Genomic DNA, 25,849 nt, shown 5'->3' on the forward strand with positions numbered 1-25,849 from the left:
TGGATGGACCATCACAATCTCTTTTGGGTCGAAGTGGTGAGAGGTCATATATAACCCATAGTGGATAACCAGCCACATGGACGGTATAAGAGACTAATTATTATGCTGTCATCATTGTGATGGGCAGTAGTTAGTTAGTATGTCTGCTCTTCCTCTTCTTTTCCATAGTGTCTACTTTATCTGTTGACGTGATCCTGGAGATCTGTTGATGTGCCGAATCGGGACTAGTCAAGCGCATGATATAGTTCCTTTTTGTTTGGCATTATCATCACCATGCTCCCTCTGTGTATAAACAATGCCCTGCTTAACTAACGTTTGAGTATCTATGGCAATACCCTATTGTTCTCTTTCCTTAGCTTTCTGTGGCTTGATGATCACTGAAAACTTTCCAGTCGGCCACTGGGTCGTCCGAATGCAGCTCTCAGAAGCCCTGGTATGATAACACATGATGCGAATAACAGGCAAGGGGTGAACATCGCCCACATACATAACACGATTTAGGAAAGACAGCCCCTTCACTGTTCTAGGTAGTCACAGAATGTCCTATATCAGAGATATATTGGATTCAGACTTGCTCTTTGAGCCCGAGCAGGTCATTATCGAGGGAGGGATAACACTAGGAAGTATCTGAAATACCTTCCAAAGCTTATAGTAGCTAAAAAAAGGGGTCCTATTGCAGTGATGTATAGATTATATTTTAGCAATAAAGCTAATTGCATATGGGAGAAGGACTAAGATGTCCAGACTCCAGACGATACCTGAAGGCTGTGGCACCTCCAGGGTACACAACGTTTGTGACAGACAATTCCCATAGGTCTCTTGATCGGAAATACTTGGAAGTGGTCTCAAACTTCCAAGCCATAGCGACTTCTTTGTGCCACTCTAAGATATATTGGTTCAGGTTAACTTACAGTAGTGATTATTCATACCTTAGCTTCTACAGCCGGACGTAGGCCTAACGGGAATCTTCTCGCATATACTATATCTAACGACCCTTTTGATACCATGCGGTGGGTATTTCTGGGAGGCCTGTGCGAGTAAATCTCGACGTACCGATGTATAGAGGATCAGGAAAGCTCAACATGGCTGATGTGATTGTGATGATGATGATGTGTGTGATGTGATGGGACAGTCTGACTTCGTTAATCTCATGGGTTACATCAGTAGCTGTAGAAACACAAACACCCAGCCATAAATTATTTTTGCTCTAGGAGACTTGCTCATATAATGGCCAGTTGTAGAAGCGAGTTTCATTCAACATAGTTGGGAACGCCTGAATGCAGGCAATTCGGATGGGTTGCCCAATGCCAAACAACAGATAACCTGGTACCTAGCATGTATCTTGTATGGCTTTCATGTGCCTGGTACATCGAAAAGTCACTTAAGAAACAATGACTGCCCATCTAGTCGTCTTGCATATGACAATGGTTGTCGCGCCATGGGTATCAATTGGGGGACCTCCTCGCAATAAATAGCCATCGAAAGGGTCATCACTGGAGTATGGTCTTGGAGAGTGCGCCTTTTTCTGATTGCTATTACGCGTTCTTTGACCCGCAATCGGGATACCAAGAACTTATTTGGAGACCATAATATGCTGGCCGAGGCATCTCGTCCCCTATCTTGTGAAATCGATAGCATAGCTCTGAATGAAACTCCCTGGAGCCATTTTGGCATAGGATCTAGACGCTTGGCTCAAGGGTTGGCGAATCCATCAAGTTTCGTTGCGCGATTAAAGTGATTTTGAATGGTGCTTTCCACGATGTACTCCGAAGCCATGACGGTCCGACTCCATGCGCATCAATGGTTCGATATCGAACAAAGATCTTGGTCCCTTTGCCGACGCGGCAGCAGCCGCACGGAAACACCAGAATCCAGACTGCGCCCCTGATCTGTAATTCTACATAGCTTTCTCGTCACCATTGAAATATAGAATGACCATTATCTAGTAAAAGATGCCGTTACTGGTGCTACAGAGACACCATTTCAGGCGCTTACATCCCGGGGGATTTGTCGAATCAGAGGAAGGAGAAGGCCAAGCAAATCGATCAGCTGCAGCAAGGGAGGACAGGGCGCATCACGGGACTACAGGAATCCATGACTTGACTGCAAACCACCTCTACCTTCTATTGTGTATCCGTCTTCTGCGCCCATTGCTCACTTTCTTCCGGTTCCCATGGGGTATCCATGCAGAGTCCGTTTTTCGCTGAAAATCAATGTGTCACCGAATCCACGAGAACACAATGTTGCCTAGAACTGTCGGTTTAGTCGGTCTGGGCGGCCCAGTTGGCCACACTTCACCGCGAACAGCCTCAGAACCGCATGCCGTCATGCTACCAAAAATTTGATCTTTTCCTCCTCCCCTTTCTCCTGTTTCCGACCGGAGTGAAAGCCATTGGTTTCATTTTCTGGACCCATCTTTTATCGCGACAACTGCAGTTGAACACATAGCAGTCGATCTATCTATTTCTTCCGACCTTCTTCCCTGTTCCGCAGTGGACGTGTCTACAGCGACTACCGCAATCGGGCAGTTTCGGGCAGGCTTCCCCGCAGGGTCCTTGAGTCTTAGACTGACATCCCGAAGTGGCGTTGCGTAAATACTCCGACCTCGTGGTTATCGGAATAGCTGCAACTGCTAATATCTCAATTGTGTCACCGAAGAGCTCCTCAATTCGCCATGAATTGTCCTTCGCGAACCGATGACACCCTCGAGCACCCGGGATGGAACCAGAACCCGCCCGCGCTGAATGCTGACATTACCACTCGAAGCGATTTCAACGGCATTGCGAACTCGAAGGTGCATCGGAGACATGCGGGCGGCATGGGGGGAGCTGCAAATGAAGGAATTGCGACAATGGATCATAGACCAAATAGTCGAGATGGGAACGAGCCCGATATGGAGAAGAAGACACCCGGCGAAGTGATTGCTGCCGCTCCTGGGGACAAATCACCCAGGACGAGCAGCGAATCACCTCGCCGTCCTTTCAATACATCAATTTCATCTTTCTTTCTCCGTATCGCTCAAAGTATCAAGAAGTTTGGTCGCTTCGTGGGCCCTGGATTTCTCATCGCGGTAGCTTACATTGATCCGGGAAACTACTCCACCGATGTCGCCGCAGGCGCAGAGTTTCGCTATGCTTTGCTCTTCATCGTCCTAGTGTCCAATCTTTTTGCCATCTTTCTACAGTCGCTGTGTATAAAACTCGGCACGGTGACAGGGCTCAATTTGGCGGAAAACTGCAGGGAACATCTGCCTAAGTGGCTGAACTACATCCTGTATGTTTTTGCGGAGGCCGCCATTGTAGCCACCGACATTGCAGAGGTAAGCAGCTCATGTATTCCCTCTGATTTCTGGTGCTGGTACTAAGCTATTTTCCTAGGTTGTCGGGTCTGCGATTTCGCTCAACCTTCTCCTCAACATCCCTCTGGTGGCTGGATGCGCAATCACATTGGCCGATGTTCTCTTCATTCTGATATTCTATAGACCGAATGGCGCCATGTGGGGACTGCGTCTATTCGAATTCTTTGTTATGCTGTTGGTCCTGGGAGTTGTGATATGCTTTTGCATTCAGCTTGCTCTGATTAAAGAACAGTCCGTCGGAGCTGTTTTCCGGGGCTACTTGCCTTCATCTGCCATAGTTCAGTCCAATGGGTGAGTAGCCGGATTTTTGTATATGGCTGGAGGCATTCGAACTTACTAACCTGCTGTTCAACAGTCTGTATCAAAGCTGTGGTATCCTCGGTGCTACGGTGATGCCTCACTCCATGTTTCTCGGCAGCGGGGTTGTCCAATCGCGACTGAAGGAATTCGATGTTACTCAAGGCTACGTGGACCCCTCCGTCTGTCTTGGCAGCACCGGCGGAGAGGTGGAATATAGGCCGTCAATCCATGCGATTCGGGGATGTCTGAAGTATTCCGTGATCGAGCTTACGTTGTCCCTCTTTACATTTGCCCTGTTTGTGAACAGCGCCATTCTCATAGTGGCTGGTGCTTCCTTGTATGGAACGTCGGGAGCGGATAGTGCAGACCTCTGGGGCATTTACAATCTTCTCACTAGCTCCATTGCTCCGGCTGCAGGTCTAATCTTTGCACTGGCCCTGCTCCTTTCAGGTATCTCCGCTGGGATTGTTTGTACCATGGCCGGGCAAATGGTCAGCGAGGGAATGCTGAACTGGAGCATCAGACCTTGGCTTCGCCGACTGATCACGCGGTCTATCAGTATCATCCCTAGCATCATCATTGCAGCTGCTGTCGGCAAGGAGGGATTGGACAAGACTCTAAACGCCAGCCAAGTGGTGCTGAGTGTTATCCTTCCGTTTGTGACCGCTCCTCTGGTTTACTTTACGTGCCGCAACCGTTATATGACGGTGCCGACGGATAGAAACTTCACTGGTGAGGATTCCTCGCCGGACGGGGTCAAGATGCGAAACAACTGGTTTGTTACTGCCATCGCTATCGTTGTTTGGGTAATCATTGCGGTCATGAACGTTGCTTTGCTCGTCCTTGTTGGACTAGGCAAGGCCTGAGACCTCTCCAGAGGGAAGATCTGCTGGAACGTGCAAGCCGTATGGCTCAGAAGGACGTATGATGTGATACACTTCGAAGACGCAGACACGCAGAAGGGGAAGAGAGTGAGCGGAACATGGATCAGAGTTCGTAGAGATGAACACGGCTTAATCAATTGAACTAAGGAGAAAGAAAAAAGAACAAGGGAAATCCCAACTCCGATGCCACCATGATCTGAACTCCTAAAACGCTATTCTCGTAAAATGAAACATCATCAACCCAACCCACTAGCAGGCTCCTTCACCTTAGTCTGCTCCGGGGGCTCATCAATAAATTGCGGCGGGGCCACCTCATCTTGCAGGAAACTAGGCATGGCACTATCAGCCATCGAGCTCTCCATCATCGTCTCCTCGCCTAGCGCCTCCAATTCCGCATCGAGCTCCGCCTCATCAACATCCTCGGGGACGTCATACGCCCTTGATATACTCTCCTGGATCTCATTTCCCACGTCCATCAAATCCGCCATCTCATCCTGCAGCCGTTCAATCTTGTCAATATCAATCTGACCATACTGCTTCTTGAGCGTCTTGGTTGTCGTCTTCATCGCATCAACCGTCGTCATAACATTCTTCAAATTATCCTGCATCATGCCTGCCTGTTCCATATTCCACGACTGCTGCGACAGCTGATCCCGCTGCGCTTCGTACTGTTTCCGCCGTTGGAGTACCTTGAGAGCCTTCTGCCGTAACGCGGTTTTTCCCGGTCCGTCGCGCATCTTGGAGATCTTCGTTTGATAGGTAGATAGTTCCGAGTTGAGAGCCGCCAGCTTGACGTCAATGCTGGAGATGCGTGTTTCCACCTGTCCGGTTGAATGGGCGGGCAAATGTTAATCATGCGGGGTCAGGCGGATATGGGACGAGATGGATTCGGGAGTGTTGGGCAACAATGCGAAGATGATGGTTGGATGGGCAAGGGAACTTACATTGCTTATAGCCCCATCTAGCGTTGGCTTGGGAGCCGTGTTCTTCGTACCGAATAACCGGTTCATTTTGGCTGGGTGGGTGTGAGGGTTGGGAGCTCTTGTGGCAAGCTTGAGGTCTTAAAACCGGACTGGGGGGACTGTTGTAGCAGGTGATCTTAGCGGCCGCGGCCTCGCCGCCTTGGAGATACCGGTCGGGGAGGGTATGTAGTTGTGGAGCTGTGTCGGGTGTTTTTGTGGCTTAGATCTTTGCGCAAATGAGTGCTTGAGGAATTGCAAGATATTATTTGAATAGTGAGAATAGGTGAGCGGTCCAGGATTTATTCAAGCTATTAATATTGAGTAGCGGGGTGAACGTTATCAATGTGCTCGAGACGAAGCTTAGGCTGCCATCTGGAATTGCCCCCACGTGATGAGATATAATACAGTAAGATGTGGTAACATGCTGAAGATACGGCTATGTGCCGTTCTGGCTAATTTGTCAGTGTAATTCGAGAGAGTGAGTTGATTAGCTGACGAATATGATTGTTCTGCTATAACTAGTAGACGTATATTCACAGGTTGTATAAGTGGAATGTCCTGATGATCGGATCCAGACTGACTCGATTTGCTGCCTCACCTGATCCGAGGCAAGATGAACCGGAGTGACGGAGTATGGGGTATCTATCTAGTGACTGCAAGGCTGATCTGCTTACTGGTCCCCGGCTTTAACCTAGTAAGTGCACGCCTGCTCACCCGAGTTCCGGGTGAATATTATGTGCTTATAGCATGCTGAAATTAATACCTGGAGGTCTTTCATTCATGGAAGGTAAAAATTCAGATAGTATCAATGATAAGGCAGTCATTTATTGTAAGAAAAGTGACGGTAAGATACTGGCCAGTGGCCCCCAGCTTCGGTGAAACGAAACAGACAGAGTACCCGGTACTTGTATCTGTGCACAAGCGGATAAGGCCAGTGCGGTACCTGATACTTGCCGGCCTTTGCACCAAACCTGCAAGGAGCAGGTAATAACGACTCGTGCGTCTTGAAGGTTCCGGAGTGTTACGCGAACGTCTGGAGGACAGCCTCATCAGTATTATCGCCGTTCACGCCAATTCACCACAACCATTGGACTTCTGACAGGAGAAGAACCAGCTGGGAGCTGTATAACTACCGTCCTCGCCCCGGATTATTAAGCGTCTGAACTAACCAACCATCCGCTCGTGGTCCTTTGCAGAAAGCGCTTGAAACCCATCGATTGCCCCCTCTCCCTCGCGTATCTGGTTTTGGTTCCCCGCCGTCGCTCCTCGGGCTTGTTGGGTATTTCCGCCCTGCTTGTTCATCATCAACCTTCCAGGGATCAGTCTTGCCGGCCGATCCAGACACTCCCGCCAGCGCACAACAGTCAACGTGATCCTGCGACTGTCAGCCTGTGATCCTCACTTTAAGCCCTTGGGTTGACCCTCAATTCTCCCCTTCCTCCTTCATCCGACGGACTGGTTTCGCCTGTGCAGTGCCGGGCTGACAAAAGTGATTACATTGCCCGTGGGTCGCTTCAGCCCTCCCAAACAAGGACCTTGCTCTTGTTTCGTCTTCGTTGTCACTCCCTCAGGTCGCGAAAGGTACGTGGTCTGGAACCTCTCTCCTCCTTTGCCCTTTTCGGATTTTATGGCAATGCACTCTGCTGCTGCTGCTGCTGTCATCTCCTGAAGCCTGTTGTTTGCCGCCCTCATGGGCTCTTCGAGACCTGACTCTTTGAGAAGCCCACCCCCCTGATAATCCTCCAGCCCATATTCATCAATCTTTCTCTATGACGCTTGAGGCGCATGCAACTTTACTAACTTTTGTCCATTTCGCGCATGTAGCGCTTGGCCGCTCAGACCCGGTTTATCTTGCCTATCGTTCTCCTCTCCTGTCTTGTGTCCCCGGACGATTCGATCCTAACGACTCAGTCCTTCCGGAATCTGTTTCGATATATGACTTTTCACCGACTCACCATTGCATACCCGCACTTTGCATGAACGCCATAAACTAGACACCATCCGCTTACCACGGTTTTGTATCATATCCGGCTCACCGTAACGACGTTTCGGCGGCGACCTGCGATTGAAAAGTGCTCGTGCTACTCTGCTTCCTTTCCATGACTCTTTTCGCTCAGTTATATAATCCATCATGTTTTGGCGTTTCGGAGGATATGCAAGTATCTCCGCCATTGATACCCTGCTAGACAAGCCCGATGTCACCCTTGAAGAGCTGCTGGATGAGTCGGAGCTCATCCAGGAGCTCAAACAAAATAATACGAAGCTCATAGAATTCTTACGAGAAGATAATGTTCTAAAACGACTCATGGATTATGTCACTGCGCCTAGCTTGGTGAACGAAGATGACGACGACGATGATGATGATGAGAACAATGCGCAGACGAACAAAGATGATGCAACGGAAGAGGCTAAGGGGGGAGACCCCCTTAAGGATATTCTGGACCCCGAAGACCTGGAACGGGCAGAGAAGGATCGCATGAAGCGGGCCTACGTCGCATGCGAAATCCTGTCGTCGGAGATATGGTCGATTGTGGAGTCTATCCTGCTCAATCCCGACAACTTACGAAGTTTCTGGGGTTTCTTGCGGCGCCCGTCACCTTTGGACTCTGCCCAGGCGAGTTACTTCACTAAAGTGAACGAAACCCTATTCGACAAGAAAACCAGTGAAATGCTGGAGTTATTCAAGTCAATGGAGGGAATTGTACCGGCAATCCTGCAGCACGTGGACAATCCCATGGTCATGGACCTTTTACTCAAGATCATAAGCTTGGAGAAAGTGGAAGGTGGTCATGGAATTGTTGATGTAAGTTGAAGTTATCCTCTTTCTCTTGTAAGTGTTCCATGCTGATAAACGTCCACAGTGGTTGAAGGCCCAAGATCTCATACCCACGCTCCTCTCATTTCTCTCTCCGGATCACCCTGCCTCAGTGCAAACATCAGCCGGGGATTTTCTCAAAGCCATCATCACCATATCCGCGAACGCAACACAGAATGACCAATCCTGCATTGGCCCTAACAGCCTCACCCGTCAGTTAGTCTCAGTGCCATGTGTGGAAACTCTCATCAAGGCCATGCTGCAAGGTGGAAACCCTTTGACAGTCGGTGTTGGTATCGTCATTGAAGTGATTCGGAAGAACAACTCTGACTACGACCCTGAAAACATTAATGGTCCAGAATCGCTCCCAACCACTTATGATCCGATCTATCTCGGGAATTTGCTTCGGCTTTTTGCCAAACATATACCCGACTTTATGGCGCTGATCCAAAGCTCCAAACACACCGTGAACGATGGGGGCAAGGTGAGAAGTGTAGAAAGGGGCAAGCTCAATTCCGCATGGGGTGCCAAGATTGAGCCCCTGGGTTTTGACAGATTCAAGACGTGCGAACTGATGGCCGAACTGCTACATTGCAGTAACATGGGCCTCCTGAACGAGCCTGGAAGTGACGATTACGTACGGCAGCGTGATGCTGAGCGCGAGAGGCTTATGCGCGAAGGTGTCTTCAACCCGCACCGCGAAGAGACATCGGCATTCGACGGAAACGACTCTACTGTGGATTTTGTCAATGGATCCGTCATTGGTTACGGCTCCCCAGAGGGATCTAGGGTGCTTGAGGTCGCGAATACGGGCGAGGAAAGCTTCGAGGACGTCAGCGCATCTGGAGTTCTTGTCGATAAGGAAAAAGACGCCGAAGTGAAGGACACTAGCAGCCCTGAATCCAAGCCGGAGTCCGCGGCTTCCTCCCAACAGGCCCCAACAGAAGCAGCCGAAGATGCTTCAAATAGCGCATCGGAGAACGGACCATACGATGAAGGCTCTGCGAGCCAGATCCGAACACATACGCCTACCTCCGATCCGGTGTCAGCTACTGCGTCAGGAATAGCGGAAGTTAAGCTAGACGGTGGACAGACCACGGAAAGCCAACCAGCTGCAGAAGCGGCTTCCAACGATATGGAGGAGAAGACCACAGCGTCTGCTCACACTGAAACAGAGTCGACTCCTCCTGTAGACCAACAAAATAACCAGTCGAGCTCCTTGACGCCTGATACTGCTGGCCAGGTCGGCGATGCCTCAAGCTCTGCCCCACCCGCTTCCGAGCCTGCATATGCTCAGCCAAACGATGGTGATGTGCCGCGACAGTTGCATCCCGATGTTCAGATCGATTCCAACGGGCAACCTGTCGTTGGTGACTATCTCAAGATCATGTTTGTTGAGAATCGGGTAGTACCAACAATTTTGGTAAGTCCGCATTCAAATTGTGTGTCACGGACCCTTTCTGACCGGTTTATCTTCAGGACTTCTTCTTCCGGTTCCCGTGGAACAACTTCCTTCACAACGTCGTCTACGATGTTGTACAACAAGTGTTCAACGGTCCCATGGACCGCGGCTACAATCGCTTGCTGGCCATTGACGTTTTTGAGACCGGCCGCATCACACAAAGCATTGTGGAAGGTCAAAAACGAAGTGATGAGGCGCAGCGAACCAAACAGATCCGACTAGGATACATGGGCCACTTGACCTTGATTGCTGAAGAGGTTGTGAAGTTCAGCGAACGGCACCCGCCCGAGTTACTCTCCCCCACGGTCATGGAGAATGTGCTGAATCCGGAGTGGATAGATTATGTTGAGCAAACACTCTCTGAAACCAGGGAGCGTGATAACGCTATCCTTGGCGGGGTGCGCCCGGACATGTCGATTGGACATCGCCAAGGCATGCTCAATTCCGGCCAGAGCGCGAACACATCATCGGCGCTTGCTGAAGCTGGCTTGAATGGCTCGGTGGGAGGTTCCGGGTTTCAGGGCTTTGACATGATGAACCAAGGAAGTGTCTCTGGTGGAGCTTTCGGGCTTAGCGGCGGTAACTCCCTACTAAGCGGGTTCGCTAGTTCCAGCGATGACGATGAGGATGAAGAAATGGAAGATCAAGATGATCGGAATATGGTCGAGCATTCCGCTGAGGGCGGCTCTGACAATGTGGGTCATCACCTTTTTACTGATGTCGATATGCGCGATGCTTGACGCAATGCCGGACATCCCTCTCTTCCCTACCCTTTCCCTTCTTCTTCTTCTTCTTCTTGTGCGGCCATCTTTGCATCATATGGTACACCCTGTGTTGGTTGATCTTTCTTTGGATTCGGGCCTTGGGCTGGTATACATTCTATGCTACGGCTGGGATAGCGCATGATGGACAAGGGGAGTGATGGAGGTCATGAAGGGCCTTGCACATAGAGCGTTCTCCAACGCTTTACTTTACGTATGAAGTCATTCTAAAGAACTCCTGCTCCCCGCTATCATGTTGCAAATCTTTGGAACTAAGCATGTGCTTGCCGGTCACACCAGTAGTTTCTTTTGGCTTGCCGCCTAGGTGTTGACGTCGGACCTATTGGTGTATCCCTAACCCAATCCTTGGATTGCGTGCATTTAATTCGTCATCTGCTATTTCCCCCCCCAAATGGTACAGAATTTGTATACTAATCAGAATGTGATAGGCCTCTACCAACTCCACCAGTCAGCCAATCCCGATTCTTCCCCCACCTCCAGCGCCATTGAGCCAAGGTCCGTCTCGCGCACGGCGGCAGCTAGCAGCACGGCTGGCTGCCCATAAGCAGCAGGCTGCTGAGAATTCTGAGGGTGGTGAAGATTCAGGCCACAACCAGCAAAGTGAACATGACATGCAATGGCCCACCAATCCTTTCGTGATTGCCGGCTTGGACGAGGAAGCCGATGGCACCACCTCGCCTGCCAGCGCTGCCTTCCCGTCAAATGATTTTCCCCCTGCTAGCAAGGATGAGCCCTTCTCATCGCCTACATTCCCCGACTCTGGATTCAGTCCCCCGGACTCGTTCTCGACTAACTCATCCGACGAGGAGGGAGAAGGTAGATCGGAGAGCATGAGACGTAAAGAGCGAGTTCCCTTGGAGGTTGATGAGGAGGAAGACGACATGGGAGAGATGGTAGGGCCTTCGCTTGGGTCGGGCATGATGGACTCGGACGAAGAAGATGAGGCTATCATGAACGAATCCTTGGGGTATCCGGACATCGCCTCGGGGCGTTACAGAAGCTTCGGTAGTCGATCCAGGATGGGCGCCTCACCGTTTGGCGATGATGAAGACGATAGTAGTGATGGGGAGGATGATGGTTTGGTCGAGATTCTCGTCCCCGGACGGAAGGCTTCCACGTCGTCCACATCATCCCATTAGCGTGCATATGATGCTTGATGTCCCTTTTCTGTTATGTATGCAACGTCTTCCTCTTTTTTTTATCTTTGGCGGTATTCTGATTCTGTTTCGGCCTCTTTCTGTTTTCCCCTCGTCATCTTTGTGGTTTCTTTTTTTTTCTTTTTTTTTTTTTTTTGGATTAGTTCAATTCCCATGATGTACACTATTTGATCGCATGGCAGTTTTGTATATGCTCCGGTTCATGATGTATACCTCAACGAGTGGACCAAGCGAAATTTCGGGCAATAAGGATTGATCTGAATGATTGTGTTTACTATGGCGTCGCAGTAAAATGGCTCGTAGATACAAACCATCTATAGCATGTTTGTGTATGAATTGCGATGTTGATGCGGGAGGGAAAGTGGGACGCCGCATTCAATCTTCCATTCTTGCCTTCCGCGGCTGCGAGGAACCCACTTTTCGCTTTTGCAACTTTCGTCGCTCGGAGGAACTGAAGCAGTACCGGGGATTTTCTCGAGTTCTGCAGTAATCCAAAATTAATCAAGAGTTGTAGTCTCCTCAACTCTCTCCGTCGCGATCATGGCGAGTCCCCCAAGGTAAGCCTTTTCTTCCCATATTATTTTCGGTTTTATCTCCGCGATGACGTTTTCGGGTCGAACTTGGGGGCTCCAATGCGTTCTATGCCTGATGCTTTCATGGTTCAAGTATTGCCCTGCATTATTCCCAATCCGAAGCTATTCTCAGGAAGAGAATAAATGCATACGGCCAGTGAAGCACATCCTCACACACTATGCATACATGGCTGTGAAGCATGGGTTTCTAGCCTCACCCCACCATCCCACCATCACACTGCATGATGTATAGTCTGAAATCTGACGATTTCCAGGTCTGGCTATGATGACAGTCTACAGATCTACTTCGATCTGCTCAATTGGATTGTCAACAATGGGGGTAGTTTGCACGAGAGCGTCCAGATAGCCAAGGATGAAAGCCGTGGTGTACATCTTCAAGTCAAAAAGGACTGGAAGGATGCTGTCCCCACTAATACGCACATCATCAAGACGCCCCTGGCTACTACAATGTCTTACTTCAATGTCATTAACTACAAGTCTGCTACGGACGACAGCGTCGCTTTTTCGGCCCATGGCCTGTATTTCCCACAGGCGTTTGTTGACGCTGTCGGGCCAAAAGAAGCGACCATATTCTTCTTGGTTGGTCAATATCTACGCGGCACAGAGGGCTTTTGGTACCCGTATATTCGGACGTTGCCTCAGCCGGGCTCTTTGACCACTCCACCTTATTATGAAGGGGAAGACCTGCAGTGGTTGGATGGCACTAGCTTGTTGGCAGCTAGGGAGAAGAGAATGGAGACCCTGAAGGAGAAGTATGAGAAGGGCTTGACGGAGTTGCGTAATGCTGGATTCGAGAGTGCTGATGTGTATACATGGTAGGTCAACGGGAGTGCTACTTGCAGTTTTTCAAGCCTCAAGCAATGAACAGCATTAACACCAGCGTTATGATTGTAGGGACCTCTATCTGTGGGCAGCTTCGATGTTCATTTCACGCGCCTTCTCGGCGAAGGTGCTGTCCGGAGTCTTTTCTGAAACGGATCTGTCGGAGGAGAAAGTTTCTGTTCTTCTCCCCATCATCGATATGGGGAACCATCGACCGCTGGCCAAGGTGGAGTGGCGGGCTGGTAAGGGCGATGTTGCTTTTGTGGTCTTGGAGGACGTGTCGGCGGGCCAGGAGATCAGCAACAATTACGGACCTCGGAATAACGAGCAACGTAGGTGTCCACTGGAGGGTTGCTTCATGGCTTAGCCACTGACGAGTATCAGTTATGATGAACTACGGTTTCTGCATCCCCGGAAACCCTTGCGACCATCGTATTGTCAGTTTACGAGCACCACCTGGAAGCCCTCTACAGGTGGCCAAGTCCCATCAGCTGCAGATGTACCCTGATCTTGCTGTGGGGGAAACGGAAGATCACTACTACGTCTTCAACGTGTTCTACCCTCTTCTCGCTCCTGACATGTCAATGGAGCATTCCATCTTCTCACCCGCCCTGCTTGACGCCGTGTCGGTCCTGGCTGCCAATAACCGGGAACTGGGGACCCTGGAAATTACAAACCAAGGAATTAGCATCCCAAATGTCTACGGTAATTCTAGGGCCCTGCTTGCTGCCCTGAGTCAGGTTATCATTGAGGTCGTCACACATGCTGCCAAGCTGAGGTCTTCAGGGGAAGATCTTCAGACACCGACAAACCTCAAACAGACCCATGCGAAAGTCTACCGAGACAGCCAAATCATGTTGTCCGAGACCGCTCTAGTCGTCGCAGCATGGACGCTGAACCGCGCGCGGCAACATAACTTCACTGGTACCTGGGAAGAAACCAAAAGGCTTCTTGGGGCCCATATGAGTCAAATCCCTACCGGAAAGTTCCCAGAAGAAGTATACTCGCGGCTACAAGTGCGAATCTTGGAGCGGAAGTCGCTGCTTACGAACAACGGGGAATTGTTCACGCTGGGTGAATTGCCCGACCTTCTCCCAACGGCGATGCAGCAACCTTGCAAGGCCTGCTTCCAGGACATCTTGTCGGTTTCTGAATCTGCCATCCCAATGCTAAGAGGAAGCGGTGGGTCCTCGCCCTTTGCCTTCCCGATGTTCCTTTGCCTGGTTGCGGCAGCCCACACTGCTAGCCAATCTGGTGCTTCAGAGGGATTTCAGCTCTCACCCAGACTGTCCAAATGGGCGAGCTTCCTCCTGGAGAACTATCCCGCGCCCCCGAATGATGTGGCCTGGGCCTTGGAGGACGAGGATGATGAACACATTGTGAGTCTCTTTGACGAGGCACTGGAAAAGATGCGAACACAGAATACAGGTGTTCTTGCCAATTTGACTCCGTACACGGGAGATTGGCAAAAGGACGACTGGTGGTTGTCGCCCAATTGGTTGCGATGGGGATGGATGATTGGGGAGCAAGAGTGTGTGCAGATTCCTGAGGATCCGCTGAAGTTGCTGGCGACTGGGAGTGGGGGCCAGGTGAGACTGATGACGGAGAATTACCTGTATGTGCCAGAAGAGGCATATTAGTGAGTAGATGAGACATAGAGATAAAGACCAATGTGCTATGGAGCACAAATAGGTAGCTCTCCATATCAAATCCAAGAACGTGTAGATCTGTGGTGGTTAGTCAGCGGGGATCAGGTGACCCCACCCAGCCAATCAGGGAGGAGCGAAAGGCGGATATTCAGCAAGCGCAGGAATTGCCGCGACGGGCAGCTCAACCCAAACCACGCCTGCCACGGCTTGTCGTTCATCCTCGAATCTCCCACCTTTCCTCCCCCCTCCTTTCCTCCTCCCAAGTCAATTGGGCCAGTGTTCACCATGATATCTCGAGCGGCGGCTCCCTCCTCTTCCATCGCCTCCCTCTCCTCCCGCTCCCTCCGAGCCCAGGCCCCGGCCGCCCGTTCCTTCGCGACCGTCCAGGACAACGCCCCCCCGGTCAAGCACTATGGCGGTTTGAAGGACCAGGATCGGATCTTCACCAACCTGTACGGACACCATGGAGCTGATCTGAAGTCGGCGATGAAGTATGGTGACTGGCACCGGACTAAGGATATCGTTCTGAAGGGTCATGACTGGGTACGCTCTGCCCCTTCGCTGGTCCATTGAACCCCGGACCTGCTGGAAAATGCGGACATGAATTTCATGCTGACTTGATATGTGCTTGATCTGTACAGCTTATCTCTGAGCTGAAGGCCTCCGGTCTTCGTGGTCGTGGTGGTGCCGGTTTCCCCTCTGGATTGAAATACGTGAGTGATCCTCACCGAGGTCAATTGATGACATAGCCAGTCTCCGGCCCCCTCCCCAGAACTAACTTTCAATTGATGCGGTACAGTCCTTCATGAACTTCAAGGACTGGGACAAGGACCCCAGACCCCGTTACCTCGTCGTCAACGCTGATGAGGGTGAGCCCGGAACCTGCAAGGACCGTGAAATCATGCGCAAAGACCCCCAGAAGCTCATCGAAGGTTGCCTCGTCGTCGGCCGTGCCATGAACGCCAACGCCGCTTACATCTACATCCGTGGTGAATTCTACCACGAAGCTACCGTTCTCCAGCGGGCTATCAACGAGGCCTACGAGGCTGGCCTGATCGGCAAGAACGCCTGCGGTACCGGCTACGACTTCGACGTCTACATCCACCGTGGTATGGGCGCCTACGTCTGTGGTGAGGAGACCTCCCTCATCGAGTCTATCGAGGGCAAGGCCGGCAAGCCCCGTCTTAAGCCTCCGTTCCCCGCTGCTGTCGGTCTCTTCGGCTGCCCCAGTACCGTTACCAACGTCGAGACTGTCGCCGTCACCCCCACCATCATGCGTCGTGGCGCCAGCTGGTTCTCTTCTTTCGGTCGTGAGCGCAACGCTGGTACCAAGCTGTTCTGTATCTCCGGCCACGTCAACAACCCCTGCACTGTCGAGGAGGAGATGTCCATCTCCCTCCGCGAGCTGATCGACCGCCACTGTGGAGGTGTCCGTGGCGGCTGGGACAACCTTCTCGCTGTCATCCCCGGTGGATCCTCGACTCCCGTCCTCCCCAAGTCGATTTGCGACGACCAGCTCATGGATTTCGACGCCCTGAAGGACTCCCAGAGTGGTCTCGGTACCGCGGCCGTTATCGTCATGGACAAGTCGACCGACATTGTTCGCGCCATCTCTCGTCTGTCCACCTTCTACAAGCACGAGTCTTGCGGTCAGTGCACTCCCTGCCGTGAGGGTAGCAAGTGGACCATGCAGATGATGCAGCGTATGGAGAAGGGTCAGGCCCGTGAGCGTGAGATCGACATGCTCCAGGAGCTGACCAAGCAGGTCGAGGGTCACACCATCTGCGCTCTGGGTGAGGCCTTTGCCTGGCCCATTCAGGGTCTGATCCGTCACTTCCGCCCCGAGATGGAGGCCCGCATCCGGGAATACTCGAAGGAGGTTGGTGGAAACGGACCTTACGCTGGTGGTTGGCACCCGGAGTCCCGCGCTGAGGGCAAGCTGATCTCTCCTGGCATGTAATTACCATAAAGCTGTCTCAAATTTCTTCCTCTCTCTCTCTCTCTCTATGTGTGTGTACGACTTCCACTATGGGGATAGACGACTTCTCTCGCAACACCCTGCAGTTCGTCAGGAATAGAGCAACGGGGTAAGCGAGGGAGGGAAAAAAGAAGCAAAAAGGAAAAAGAGAAAAGAGAAGAAAGTTAATCTTTGTCAAATCTTTCCTACATTTTTTCTTCGATTTTCCTAGAGGGAGTGTGTGTTCTATTCCTTTTACCCCCGTGTCTCCTAACCCCATCTCATATTTTCCTTTTTTATATTTTACGTGTCGTGTTAGGTTCTCGATCATGTACAGTCCTGGTAGCAATTGAAACTTTTTCTTTAGTTTAATTTTGTTTTTGCTTGTTTGACAAAATGTAGAACTTAATTAAACTGTCTGGCGGAAAAGAAGAACCGTCCAAGTAAGAATACTACTAGTCAACTGACATCAACTTTAGTTACTAGTTACTGGCCTAGTTATCTATCGATTAATCAGGTCAATTCGTTAGGAATTAACTAATTAGTAGTCACGCCCATACGATGCTACAGTCTAGTAAGTAACGAATAACCAACCAACTACAAACATACATTCAGAAGCCAAACCCAACTACCTAGTACTACAACTACGAAGTAATAATCTGCCTAATCGTAAGTAATCACATGAACTCACATGATACCAATCTCAACTCGCCCCAAACAGATAACATGATGGATGGCACACCCATACAAAAAATACCGTAACTGACATACATACCATAGTTCATTCAGACAGGAACCCAGTATCATTCAACTAATTAGTTACACCGTCCAGTAAATACCCACAAATATAGGACTTCTAATTATAAATGGTCAACTAACTCGTAATTTATAAGCAAGTATTTTCTCTTTGCAATACTGACTGATTGGTTCATTGCTTGCTTGCTTGCTTACTGTGCTTGCCGGTTGAGTACTAAACAGTAGGCGACTCAGCTTGATCGGATGGAAATAAGTACCTACACGTCATGCTGTCAGGAAAGTAGAATCTTATCTGTTGATTCATTGATATGACTGTTTACTAATGGATCTGTCTTTGGTTTGTTAGTTATGCAAGACTACTATAGGTAGATAGATAGATAGAGTACTATTTAGAAGAGGGAGGGACAGGTTCGAAGAGAGAACCTGCCGTATTGAGCTCAGAGCTAGAGGTGTAACTATCACCGTTATCACTAGTCATCCATTTGATGGAGACTTTCAGTTCGTTACTTTCAAGGCTACTAGTACTAATCGGGGTACTCGAGCAGAATGTCTACTTCATATTCAGTGATGATGGAAATGTCGAAGATGATTACTTTGCGCAATACTGTTCGTTCACAATGACCAGCTAGCTAACTTACACACCCCGGAGTTCTGCGCCCTCTGCAAAGTCACGAGGACAGATGCATCCAAGAATCAAAGAAATTTGAAAACGAACAAAAAAACAGAGAAATGAAAACAGAATCTAAGTTACATAATGGCTGCATGTCGTTCCGTCAACCCATAGACACAAAAAGATGCGAGATATCAAAGATTCAGCATCGACCAGCACCCGGTATGCTGCTTCCAAACAACGGAGTCCCCTTCCATCCAAATTCCCGAAATCATAGATCAATAGCCCCCAGCCATGATGAGACTGTAGTACCGCCGACTCATTTCCGCCGTCTGTGCAAGGCGTGCATCGCCCGTCAAAGGCAGACTGAGTACGCTGGATAGCTCGATTGCCTGGAGTAGTAAATTGTCAGAACCAAAATGTATGCGACTCATATCAAGGAAGCAACGTACCTTCGAGTCCTCGTGCCCAGTCCAGGTGGCAACCACGCGACTCATTTCGCGGAAAGCTACGCGCTCCTCCAGTCCTTCCACGCCTGATCCCTGACTGACCTTGTCGCCCATCTTCACCAACGCACTGACTAACCGGGCAAGCCGGGTAGCATCGCGCTTGCCGCCCTTGGCCGTAGCCAGGCGCAGGAAGTCGTCGTAAATGCCACCACCACTGGCCCAGCCGCGCACCTTGCGCTCAGGTTCCTCGCCAAAGCCCGACACCAGCATCTCTAGAGTGCCATAGTCACCCTCAATCACGGCAGTTGGCGCCACAACACGGCAGAACGTAGCATGGGCATCGTTCCAATTCTTGCCACGGACAAGATAGTCCACTTCGCGTGCCGCATCGCCCGTGTCGCGAGCATAAAGTGCCTTTGAGACCCAAATCCAGCTCTCAGGCAGCTGAAGATCATGCGTGAGATACTGCCACATCACATTGGTTTGACCGTCCGAGGTGACCGGCTCCGGCAGCTGGGGCGCAAACCGGGCTAAAGTCTCCTTCACAGCACGCTCACGATCCGATGCGTGCGAGAGGTGGAGGAGGACGAATAGTGCCCGGTTCAATGTGCCACTGCAGCAAAGCTCCCAGGCATAGTCCCACACGAGCTGGTCCAGCTGCGCGGTATTGACCTGGAAGCTTTCGTGTCGCCCAATGGCAGCTGTAAGAAGTTGACACAGCTGGAAGGACAGCCGGCTTGATTGCTTATCCCCGCTGACCGACTCAGGCAGGAGAGCGGCCGGGAACTCCTGTGGATGGAGATTGGCTGTCCGAGCAGCTCCACCAGTTGTCGTCGCATAAACTTTCAACAAAACCCACAGCGGGGATTCGCGATCAACGATATCTTCCTGATTGAGAGGCGTCGGAAGGGCTGGCTCATTTCCGTCGTAAAGGTCATCCACGAACTGGCAAACGGCAGCTTCAATGGGCTCATCGTCGGTGATACCATACCAGAGACGAAGGCCAAAAGCCTGAAACCAGTCCAACTGAAATTTCTCAGAGAAGGTGAACGTGGAAAGACGATCCTCCAGCGCACCAGTGGATTTTCCTTCGCTGCGAAGGGCGTTCCCGGCGAGAAGCTCGTACAGAGCTCGCACAGGCTCGCTCATTTCAGAATAGACATTGTTCTGGCGCCACATCTCAATCTGTTTTGCCATATCAGTGCGCGTCGTGGGATCGCGCGCGATCTGAGCAACCAGTGTCGCGAGATGGAAATTTTGACTGGCAACCAGGACCTTGCAAGCCTCCTCGACCCGATGCGAGCATAGCAAATAAAAGGCACGCTCTTCAGCCGAGCTAGCCTTAGCCACGGCCTGCGCATGCTTTTCACGTACGATACCCTCCCACAGACGGGTCAGGCGGTCTTTCTTGATCCGATGAATGTATTTGGAACGAAGCTTGGGTGGCACACCAGCAGAGATATCATCCTCAATCTTGTCGTTGAAAAGGATGTTGGCCAGCTGCCAGAGGAGTCGCTCGTGGTCAGATTGCACCAAGTTCGAAGCTTGCACGAATTCCCGGAAATCAGCCTTTGCTAGACGAGCAAAGGGCACCCCGTCAACACGTGAGACAGCTGTCAGCTTCCTCTGGGCATCCAGCATCTCACTCGGTTCCACAGCGGTCTTCAACTCCAAGAGAGCCACGTCCCTTCCTTCGCTAGTCACAGAGAGCTTGTGCCTCCAAGCGCTGTCCCCCACCTGCATGTCCGCCATATCATTTTTGACGCAAAGCAGAGAGTTCAGCGTGCCCCAGCGCGGTTTGAACGAGTGATGGAAAGCAAGGTCGTCTTCGCTTAGCTCGTGGGATTCGCCAGCAAATGTCTTGGGTTTCTTGTTATAAGGCCACTGCAGGAACAGATGGTATTAGTTTTAGGCTATAAACAAAGGTTGGTGCACAGTGCTTAGACATATTGTATGCATCAATTCCTACAATACAACTTCCAATAGGGATAATAAAGGGCTATAAAGGAACGGAAAGAAGGAGTCAAACCTCAAGACCATTGGGCCGTGCGCTTTGTGCTTTCAAAGGAGAGGCGGCCTGTTGTTTGCGCGGTTGCTGAAACAGAGAATTCATCAAATCGATGCTGGTGGCGAAGCCCTTTTGCCTGGTATCGGCGGCAGATGGCTTGGGGGTGTCCTCACGGAGAGACCGGTCGGTGAAGGCATTGGCTTGGATCTCACGAAGTGCATCGCGGTCTTGCTTCCGGGGACTTATGGTGCGTTGCAAATGCTCGGCCCAGTCCCCAGTCAGATCGAGACGAGGCTTCGAAGGCGTGTTCCAAGGCTTCAATATAGGCTGGGTGGTCTCCATAAAGGTATCGGTGCTTTGGGTATCGTCGCGCTCCACGGTAGGATGGAGGTCTGGAAAGGTGCCCGCCATGTCCATTTCCTCGCCCTCATCCAATTCGACTAGTGACTCGCCAGAATGTTGGCTTTCGGTGATATCATCGCCGTCTTGCTCAATAGTCGAACCCGTGGAGCCTTCCCCTAAAAAAGACTCCTCGTCGTCTCCAGAAACCGAGCGCTGGTCCTCAACCGTCTCCATCATTTGGTTGCCAAATGCACCCGGGACAATCTTACGCTTTTTGAAATCAAAGGTATCATCGTCGACGCCAGCCATGGAACCCACAAAGGAGTCATCAGTGGAGAAGGCAGACATCATCTCCGAGCCCATGGTCGTATCGGGATTGGCGGGGGTTTGAGCCTTCGGAGTCGGAGTGTCAGGAGCAGCACTAAAAGTGCTTTGGTTGAGGCTCTCACCTTCTTCTTCCTCGTCGCTATCATAATCAAGACCATAGGTGGTGTAATGGGGTACTCGGAACACCCATGTACCGGTCTCCTTTTCGTAGTCGACGAACTCGGTGTTGTGGACCTTCATCAAGCGGTCGACGTGCTTATCAAACAGAGGGCCGCTGGTGAGCGGGGAAGGTGACTTCTTGTCGCGGCCTCGAGGCCAAGAGTTTTCGATGCGAAGGGTGGAGGGAACGTTCAGGCCCTTGCCCATCGGGGGCTTGATGGTTTCATCGGGATACACGGTGATCTTGCGCACACCGATGTCTACTAGGTCGCCGAAAATGCGGTCCAAGTCCACCGTGGTCAGGTCAACGGGCTCATCGAACGTCACCTGACCGCACCTTTGACGACCAACGGTAAAGCCAACAAACTTCTTCTGCTGCTCTCGGCTCAGCTTGCTAATCTCAGCGCGGGTGGGCTTCATCCAGTAGTCGCCCGGTTGCGGGTCTCCACCGGGAACGAAAGGCAGACGAGAGGGGCCCTCGGGAGTAGTCGAGGCTGTCGCAGCATTCTCGGGGACAACGGCAAGTTCATTACCACGGACAGATTCCATCTCAGGACGAGCAGAGGTCTCGGTAGGCTTGATACCATTGAGGCCATTGACTGTGTTGCTCTTGCGGATAGAGCGCAGGAATCCCAATTCCTCCGGAGTAGGCTCGGGGCTTTGAGACTGCACCGGAACGACCTCTCCACCAGTGACTGGCGTATCAGATGATGAATCAAAGCTGACCTTCTTCTTCATTTTATCGGCCGGCTGCGCTGCGTCTTCACCATTGGTGATGGGGGCAGCTGGAGTACTAGCTGGGCGAGCAAAGAGGTCGTTCCTCAAGCTGCGATCAATGGTGAGGCGCTTCAGGCTGCCGCTTGACAGACGGGAGCTGCCAGAGGTAAGTGCACCGGGCGATAAGACACTGTCGGTGTCGGGGTCAAATGTCTTGCGCAGATTGCTGGTGGACAAACTCTTGCTGAAGCTAGTACGCCCAAGGCTTCCATTGACACTGCCACGCATGCTTCCACCCAGCACGCTGCCACCAAGTCCGTTAGGAGTCCCAGTAGAGCTCGAAGGTGAGCCATAGGTAGAGTAAGAGAATCCGTATCCCTGGCGTTTGGGTGGTGTAAGAAGGCGATTAGCAGCATTGGGGGTAATCTTGTAAACGGGGAGCGGAGTGCGCTGCTTCTGCTTGGCGGCCGACGAAAGCGGCGTCGCCAGAGGGCCAGGGCTGGAGGCGCTGGGAGCTGGCAAGCCGGAGAAAATCGACTGGTTGCCATAGGGGTTGCCGTCCAGAAGGGAGGCCTGCAAGCTACCAGGTGCCGGCTGGGACTGCTGGGCTTGCTGAGGCTGGGCTTGCTGGGTGCTGCCAAAAAGGCTCGAGGTACCGAGGCCACCAGTCTGCTGAGGCTGACTCTGCGTGTTACCGAAAAGCGAACCGCCGGCGCTCGGAGTTGTAGTGCTCTGTCCTCCGAAGAGGGAACCACCAGTCCCAGTGCCACCGCCGAAGAGACTCGGTTTCTGCTGTTGTTGGTTTTGAGCGCCTCCAAACAGGCCACCACCACCCGTCTGCTGGTTCTGTGTATTTCCGAAGCCACCGAATGCGCCGGTACCAGTTCCGGTGCCGGTGGCAGGCGTGCTGCCGCCAAACAAGCTCTTCTGGCCCTGCTGTTGACCTCCGCCGAAAAGGGAGCTTGTACCGGTTTGCTGGTTGTTCCCGAAGAGCGATCCACCAGCGGCCGGCTGCTGTGCTTGTTGGGTGTTCTGGCCAAAGAGAGAAGAGCCAGTCGTGCCAGTGCCAGTACCAGTGCCAGTATTTCCGAATAGACCCGGGGTGCTGGACTGCTGCTGTGTGCCTGAGCCAAACCCACCAAACAATCCTTTGTTCTGAGTCTGCTGCTGATTCTGGGCCTGGTTTTGCTGGCCGAGCCCACCCCCGAACAAGCCGGTACCGGTTTGCTGCTGCTGTTGGCCGCCAAAGGGAGAGGAAGTCGCAGCGGTGCCGCCAAAAGGAGTAGCGGTGCTAGTGTTTTGTGCGCCAAAGGCGCTGCCAAAACCTGTGCCGGTGGAGCCACTGTTTCCGAACAGAGGCTTCTGTTGTTGGGTATTGTTGGCCGCGCTGCCACCAAACAGTGAACCGCCGGTTCCACCAAAGCCGGTGGTTCCTGTGCCGCTGCCAAACCCACCCGTAGTGGACGTGTTTCCACCAAAGAGACCCGGCTGGGACGTGCCAGTGGTACTAGTTCCACCCCCAAATAAGGAAGTGGCCGGCTTAGCTGCTCCAAACAAGGGGTTAGAGTTGGTGGTAGATCCGAATCCACCCGCCGTCTGAGTCTGTCCAAAGGCCGAGGGAGCACTGGTCCCTCCCCCGAAGGGCGTGGAGGTGCTTCCAAAGCCGCCGCCGGTCGACTGTTGTCCAAAGCCGGATCCTCCAAAGGCCGATGTGCCAAAGGCACCGGCTTGTCCACTGCCATTGCCGAACCTACGGCCTTGGTTGTAGTCACCTAAGCGAAGCTCTTCAAAGGAGTATTTGCTGTATGGCTGCATAAAGGTGATACTTTGATAGTGGTTCATGCCCGTCGTGTTACCATCCTTCTCAGTGAAAGCACTGAATGGGGTGCTTCCAGTGCCATCAGAGGGAGGAATCGCTTGCTGGAATGCAGTACCCGTTCCACTACCAAAGCCCGAGGCGGTGCTGCCAAAGCCACCAGTGCCACCACTTGTACCGAATCCAGTGCCGGTACCAGTTGAGCTGCCAAAACCCCCGGCTTTGTTGCCAAACAGCCCACCCCCAGTGCTGGCGCCGGTGCCAGTGCCAGTGCTGCCAAACCCTCCGCCGGTGTTGGAGGACGATCCGAAGCCGCCGAATCCGCTACCACCACCAGCCGTGGCAGTTCCGCTCCCGAAAAGGCTTCCTCCGGTCGAAGTTCCAGTTCCGAACCCGCTCGTGCGATTTTGTCCTCCAAATAGGGACGTCGACTGGTTCTGTGTGCCGGTTCCGAATCCTAGAATGAGAGATCTTGAGTCAGCTTCGCTAACACAACACAAAAAATAGACAGATCCTGGAACATCTGATAAAGAATCCATCCTTGGGCCATGAATCTCTGGCGGTCAATGGACGACAGTTGATGTACATGCAGTCTTCCAATCCAGAGACTTTTTGCCGTAAGAGCCAATGGTAAGGGTCCTCGAAAGCGCCACTTCGGTCACAAATCGGTGATCGAGCAAGAGAAAGTCGAGGGGGTCCGCCCCAAGGCACAGATGGAAGAGAAAGGATCGCCAAGCCCACTGAGATATAGCCGTCAGGCACGTACCTCCACCGGAACCAAAGCTACTGGAGGTGTTTCCAAACAAGCCACCACCGGATGTATTACCGCCACCAAAGGGGGACGATGTCGATCCAAAGCCTAGATGACGGGGGAGATGCTGTCAGAGACTGTATTGAAGCTGCGATCCCTTCTCTTGCAGTGCTGCTGTTTTGCCCCAGTGTCGAAGCCATCCACGGGTGGTCGGTGATGGGAGGAGCCTAATAGGACGGTCGCTGCTCGACGTTCGGAACTACCAGCGAATACCGATCCTTTTGCACCGGAGAGTCTCAAGGGACGAGGTAATACGAAAAGAAACAAGACCCGGGATCACCGAGGACGGGGTCCGCAAGTGGACGAAGGCACCTACCTCCACCAGTACTCGTGCCACCACCGAAGCCAGAGCCTGCCCCAAAGCCGGAGCTTTGCTGGTTATTCTGTCCGAAACCTCCGAACATCTTGCTGACTGATGATGCTTTATATTAGGGAGTCATTCGGTTCGAAGGACGTTGCGATCAAAGGTTGGAAAGCTCGGGAGAAGGTCGTAAGGACGACGATAACTAGAGCTCCGTATAACTGAATATTTCGCGAAGAAGCAAGCCGCAGCGCGCGAGCCCAGTATAAAGCGACAACGTTATGTAAGTTGGGGGAAAACGGTGTGGACGCGCAGTTGAGGACGGGTGTTTGTTTTGAGAAGGGAAGAAGAGAAGAGAGAAAAAAAAAAAGGTGATAGGGTAAGAAGTGACAAGAAAAAGGCCACACTAGCTACAGACGGAAAAGGACCGTCGGAGCTAGTAGGTGAGCAAGTCCGAAGGTAATCGACTTGAGTGGCAGTCGGGGGAAAAGGTGACAAGGTGAAGCAGAGGGAGGACGCGCGACGGTGGTCGAAGGAAGAAGCTGCAAGAGCCAAGGAAGAAGAAAGACAGAGAGGGAGAGCGACGGCAGGTTCCCTTCCTGCCTGACTGGCTCGTTGCCGTCGCTTAACTATGGGAAGGTCGGCCAAGCCAGGTATGGTACGGTCACGGCGTGACGGGGCGGTGTGCTCATGAAAGTGGGGAATGGGCCCAGGTGGTCGGGTGTTGATACCGTTGCATTACGACAGTCGCACGTGATGCGCCGGAGACTGATTCGGGAGCCCGACCGGGTTAACCTGAGGAATAACGCTGG

General features: G+C 51.9%; 6 protein-coding genes across 6 annotated transcripts; 4 read left to right on the top strand and 2 right to left on the bottom strand.

The window, feature by feature from the left end:
- Positions 1-2,674: 2,674 nt before the first annotated feature.
- ASPBRDRAFT_196522 (NRAMP family metal ion transporter) lies at positions 2,675-4,524 on the top strand (the record flags this gene model as incomplete). The annotated part of the gene is made up of 3 exons (XM_067621001.1): positions 2,675-3,319; positions 3,378-3,649; positions 3,714-4,524. 3 exons carry the CDS (start codon positions 2,675-2,677, stop codon positions 4,522-4,524), a joined length of 1,728 nt encoding a protein of 575 aa, XP_067478228.1.
- Positions 4,525-4,778: 254 nt separating this feature from the next.
- Positions 4,779-5,552, bottom strand: ASPBRDRAFT_178891 (putative SNF7 family protein (Cta1); the record flags this gene model as incomplete). The annotated part of the gene is made up of 2 exons (XM_067619891.1): positions 4,779-5,363; positions 5,487-5,552. The coding sequence occupies 2 exons, from the start codon at positions 5,550-5,552 to the stop codon at positions 4,779-4,781; spliced, it is 651 nt and encodes a 216-aa protein (XP_067478229.1).
- A 2,083-nt stretch (positions 5,553-7,635) lies between these two features.
- On the top strand, positions 7,636-11,702 carry ASPBRDRAFT_30741 (uncharacterized protein; the record flags this gene model as incomplete). The annotated part of the gene is made up of 4 exons (XM_067622807.1): positions 7,636-8,307; positions 8,366-9,742; positions 9,799-10,476; positions 10,992-11,702. 4 exons carry the CDS (start codon positions 7,636-7,638, stop codon positions 11,700-11,702), a joined length of 3,438 nt encoding a protein of 1,145 aa, XP_067478230.1.
- Positions 11,703-12,760: 1,058 nt separating this feature from the next.
- On the top strand, positions 12,761-14,775 carry ASPBRDRAFT_126619 (SET domain protein; the record flags this gene model as incomplete). The annotated part of the gene is made up of 3 exons (XM_067617885.1): positions 12,761-13,128; positions 13,208-13,467; positions 13,520-14,775. The coding sequence occupies 3 exons, from the start codon at positions 12,761-12,763 to the stop codon at positions 14,773-14,775; spliced, it is 1,884 nt and encodes a 627-aa protein (XP_067478231.1).
- A 240-nt stretch (positions 14,776-15,015) lies between these two features.
- Positions 15,016-17,084, top strand: ASPBRDRAFT_43883 (NADH-quinone oxidoreductase subunit NuoF). The gene is made up of 3 exons (XM_067625075.1): positions 15,016-15,327; positions 15,426-15,497; positions 15,584-17,084. Exons 1-3 carry the CDS (start codon positions 15,070-15,072, stop codon positions 16,742-16,744), a joined length of 1,491 nt encoding a protein of 496 aa, XP_067478232.1. The 5' UTR covers positions 15,016-15,069; the 3' UTR covers positions 16,745-17,084.
- Positions 17,085-18,038: 954 nt separating this feature from the next.
- Positions 18,039-25,612, bottom strand: ASPBRDRAFT_178904 (nucleoporin family protein). The gene is made up of 5 exons (XM_067619892.1): positions 25,053-25,612; positions 24,692-24,784; positions 20,586-24,382; positions 18,560-20,440; positions 18,039-18,499 (listed from the first exon to the last, which is right to left on the bottom strand). The coding sequence occupies exons 1-5, from the start codon at positions 25,138-25,140 to the stop codon at positions 18,386-18,388; spliced, it is 5,973 nt and encodes a 1,990-aa protein (XP_067478233.1). The 5' UTR covers positions 25,141-25,612; the 3' UTR covers positions 18,039-18,385.
- Positions 25,613-25,849: the final 237 nt, after the last annotated feature.

Source organism: Aspergillus brasiliensis (genome assembly GCF_001889945.1).
Source record: "Aspergillus brasiliensis CBS 101740 unplaced genomic scaffold ASPBRscaffold_7, whole genome shotgun sequence".
Classification (NCBI taxonomy): Eukaryota; Fungi; Ascomycota; class Eurotiomycetes; order Eurotiales; family Aspergillaceae; genus Aspergillus; species Aspergillus brasiliensis.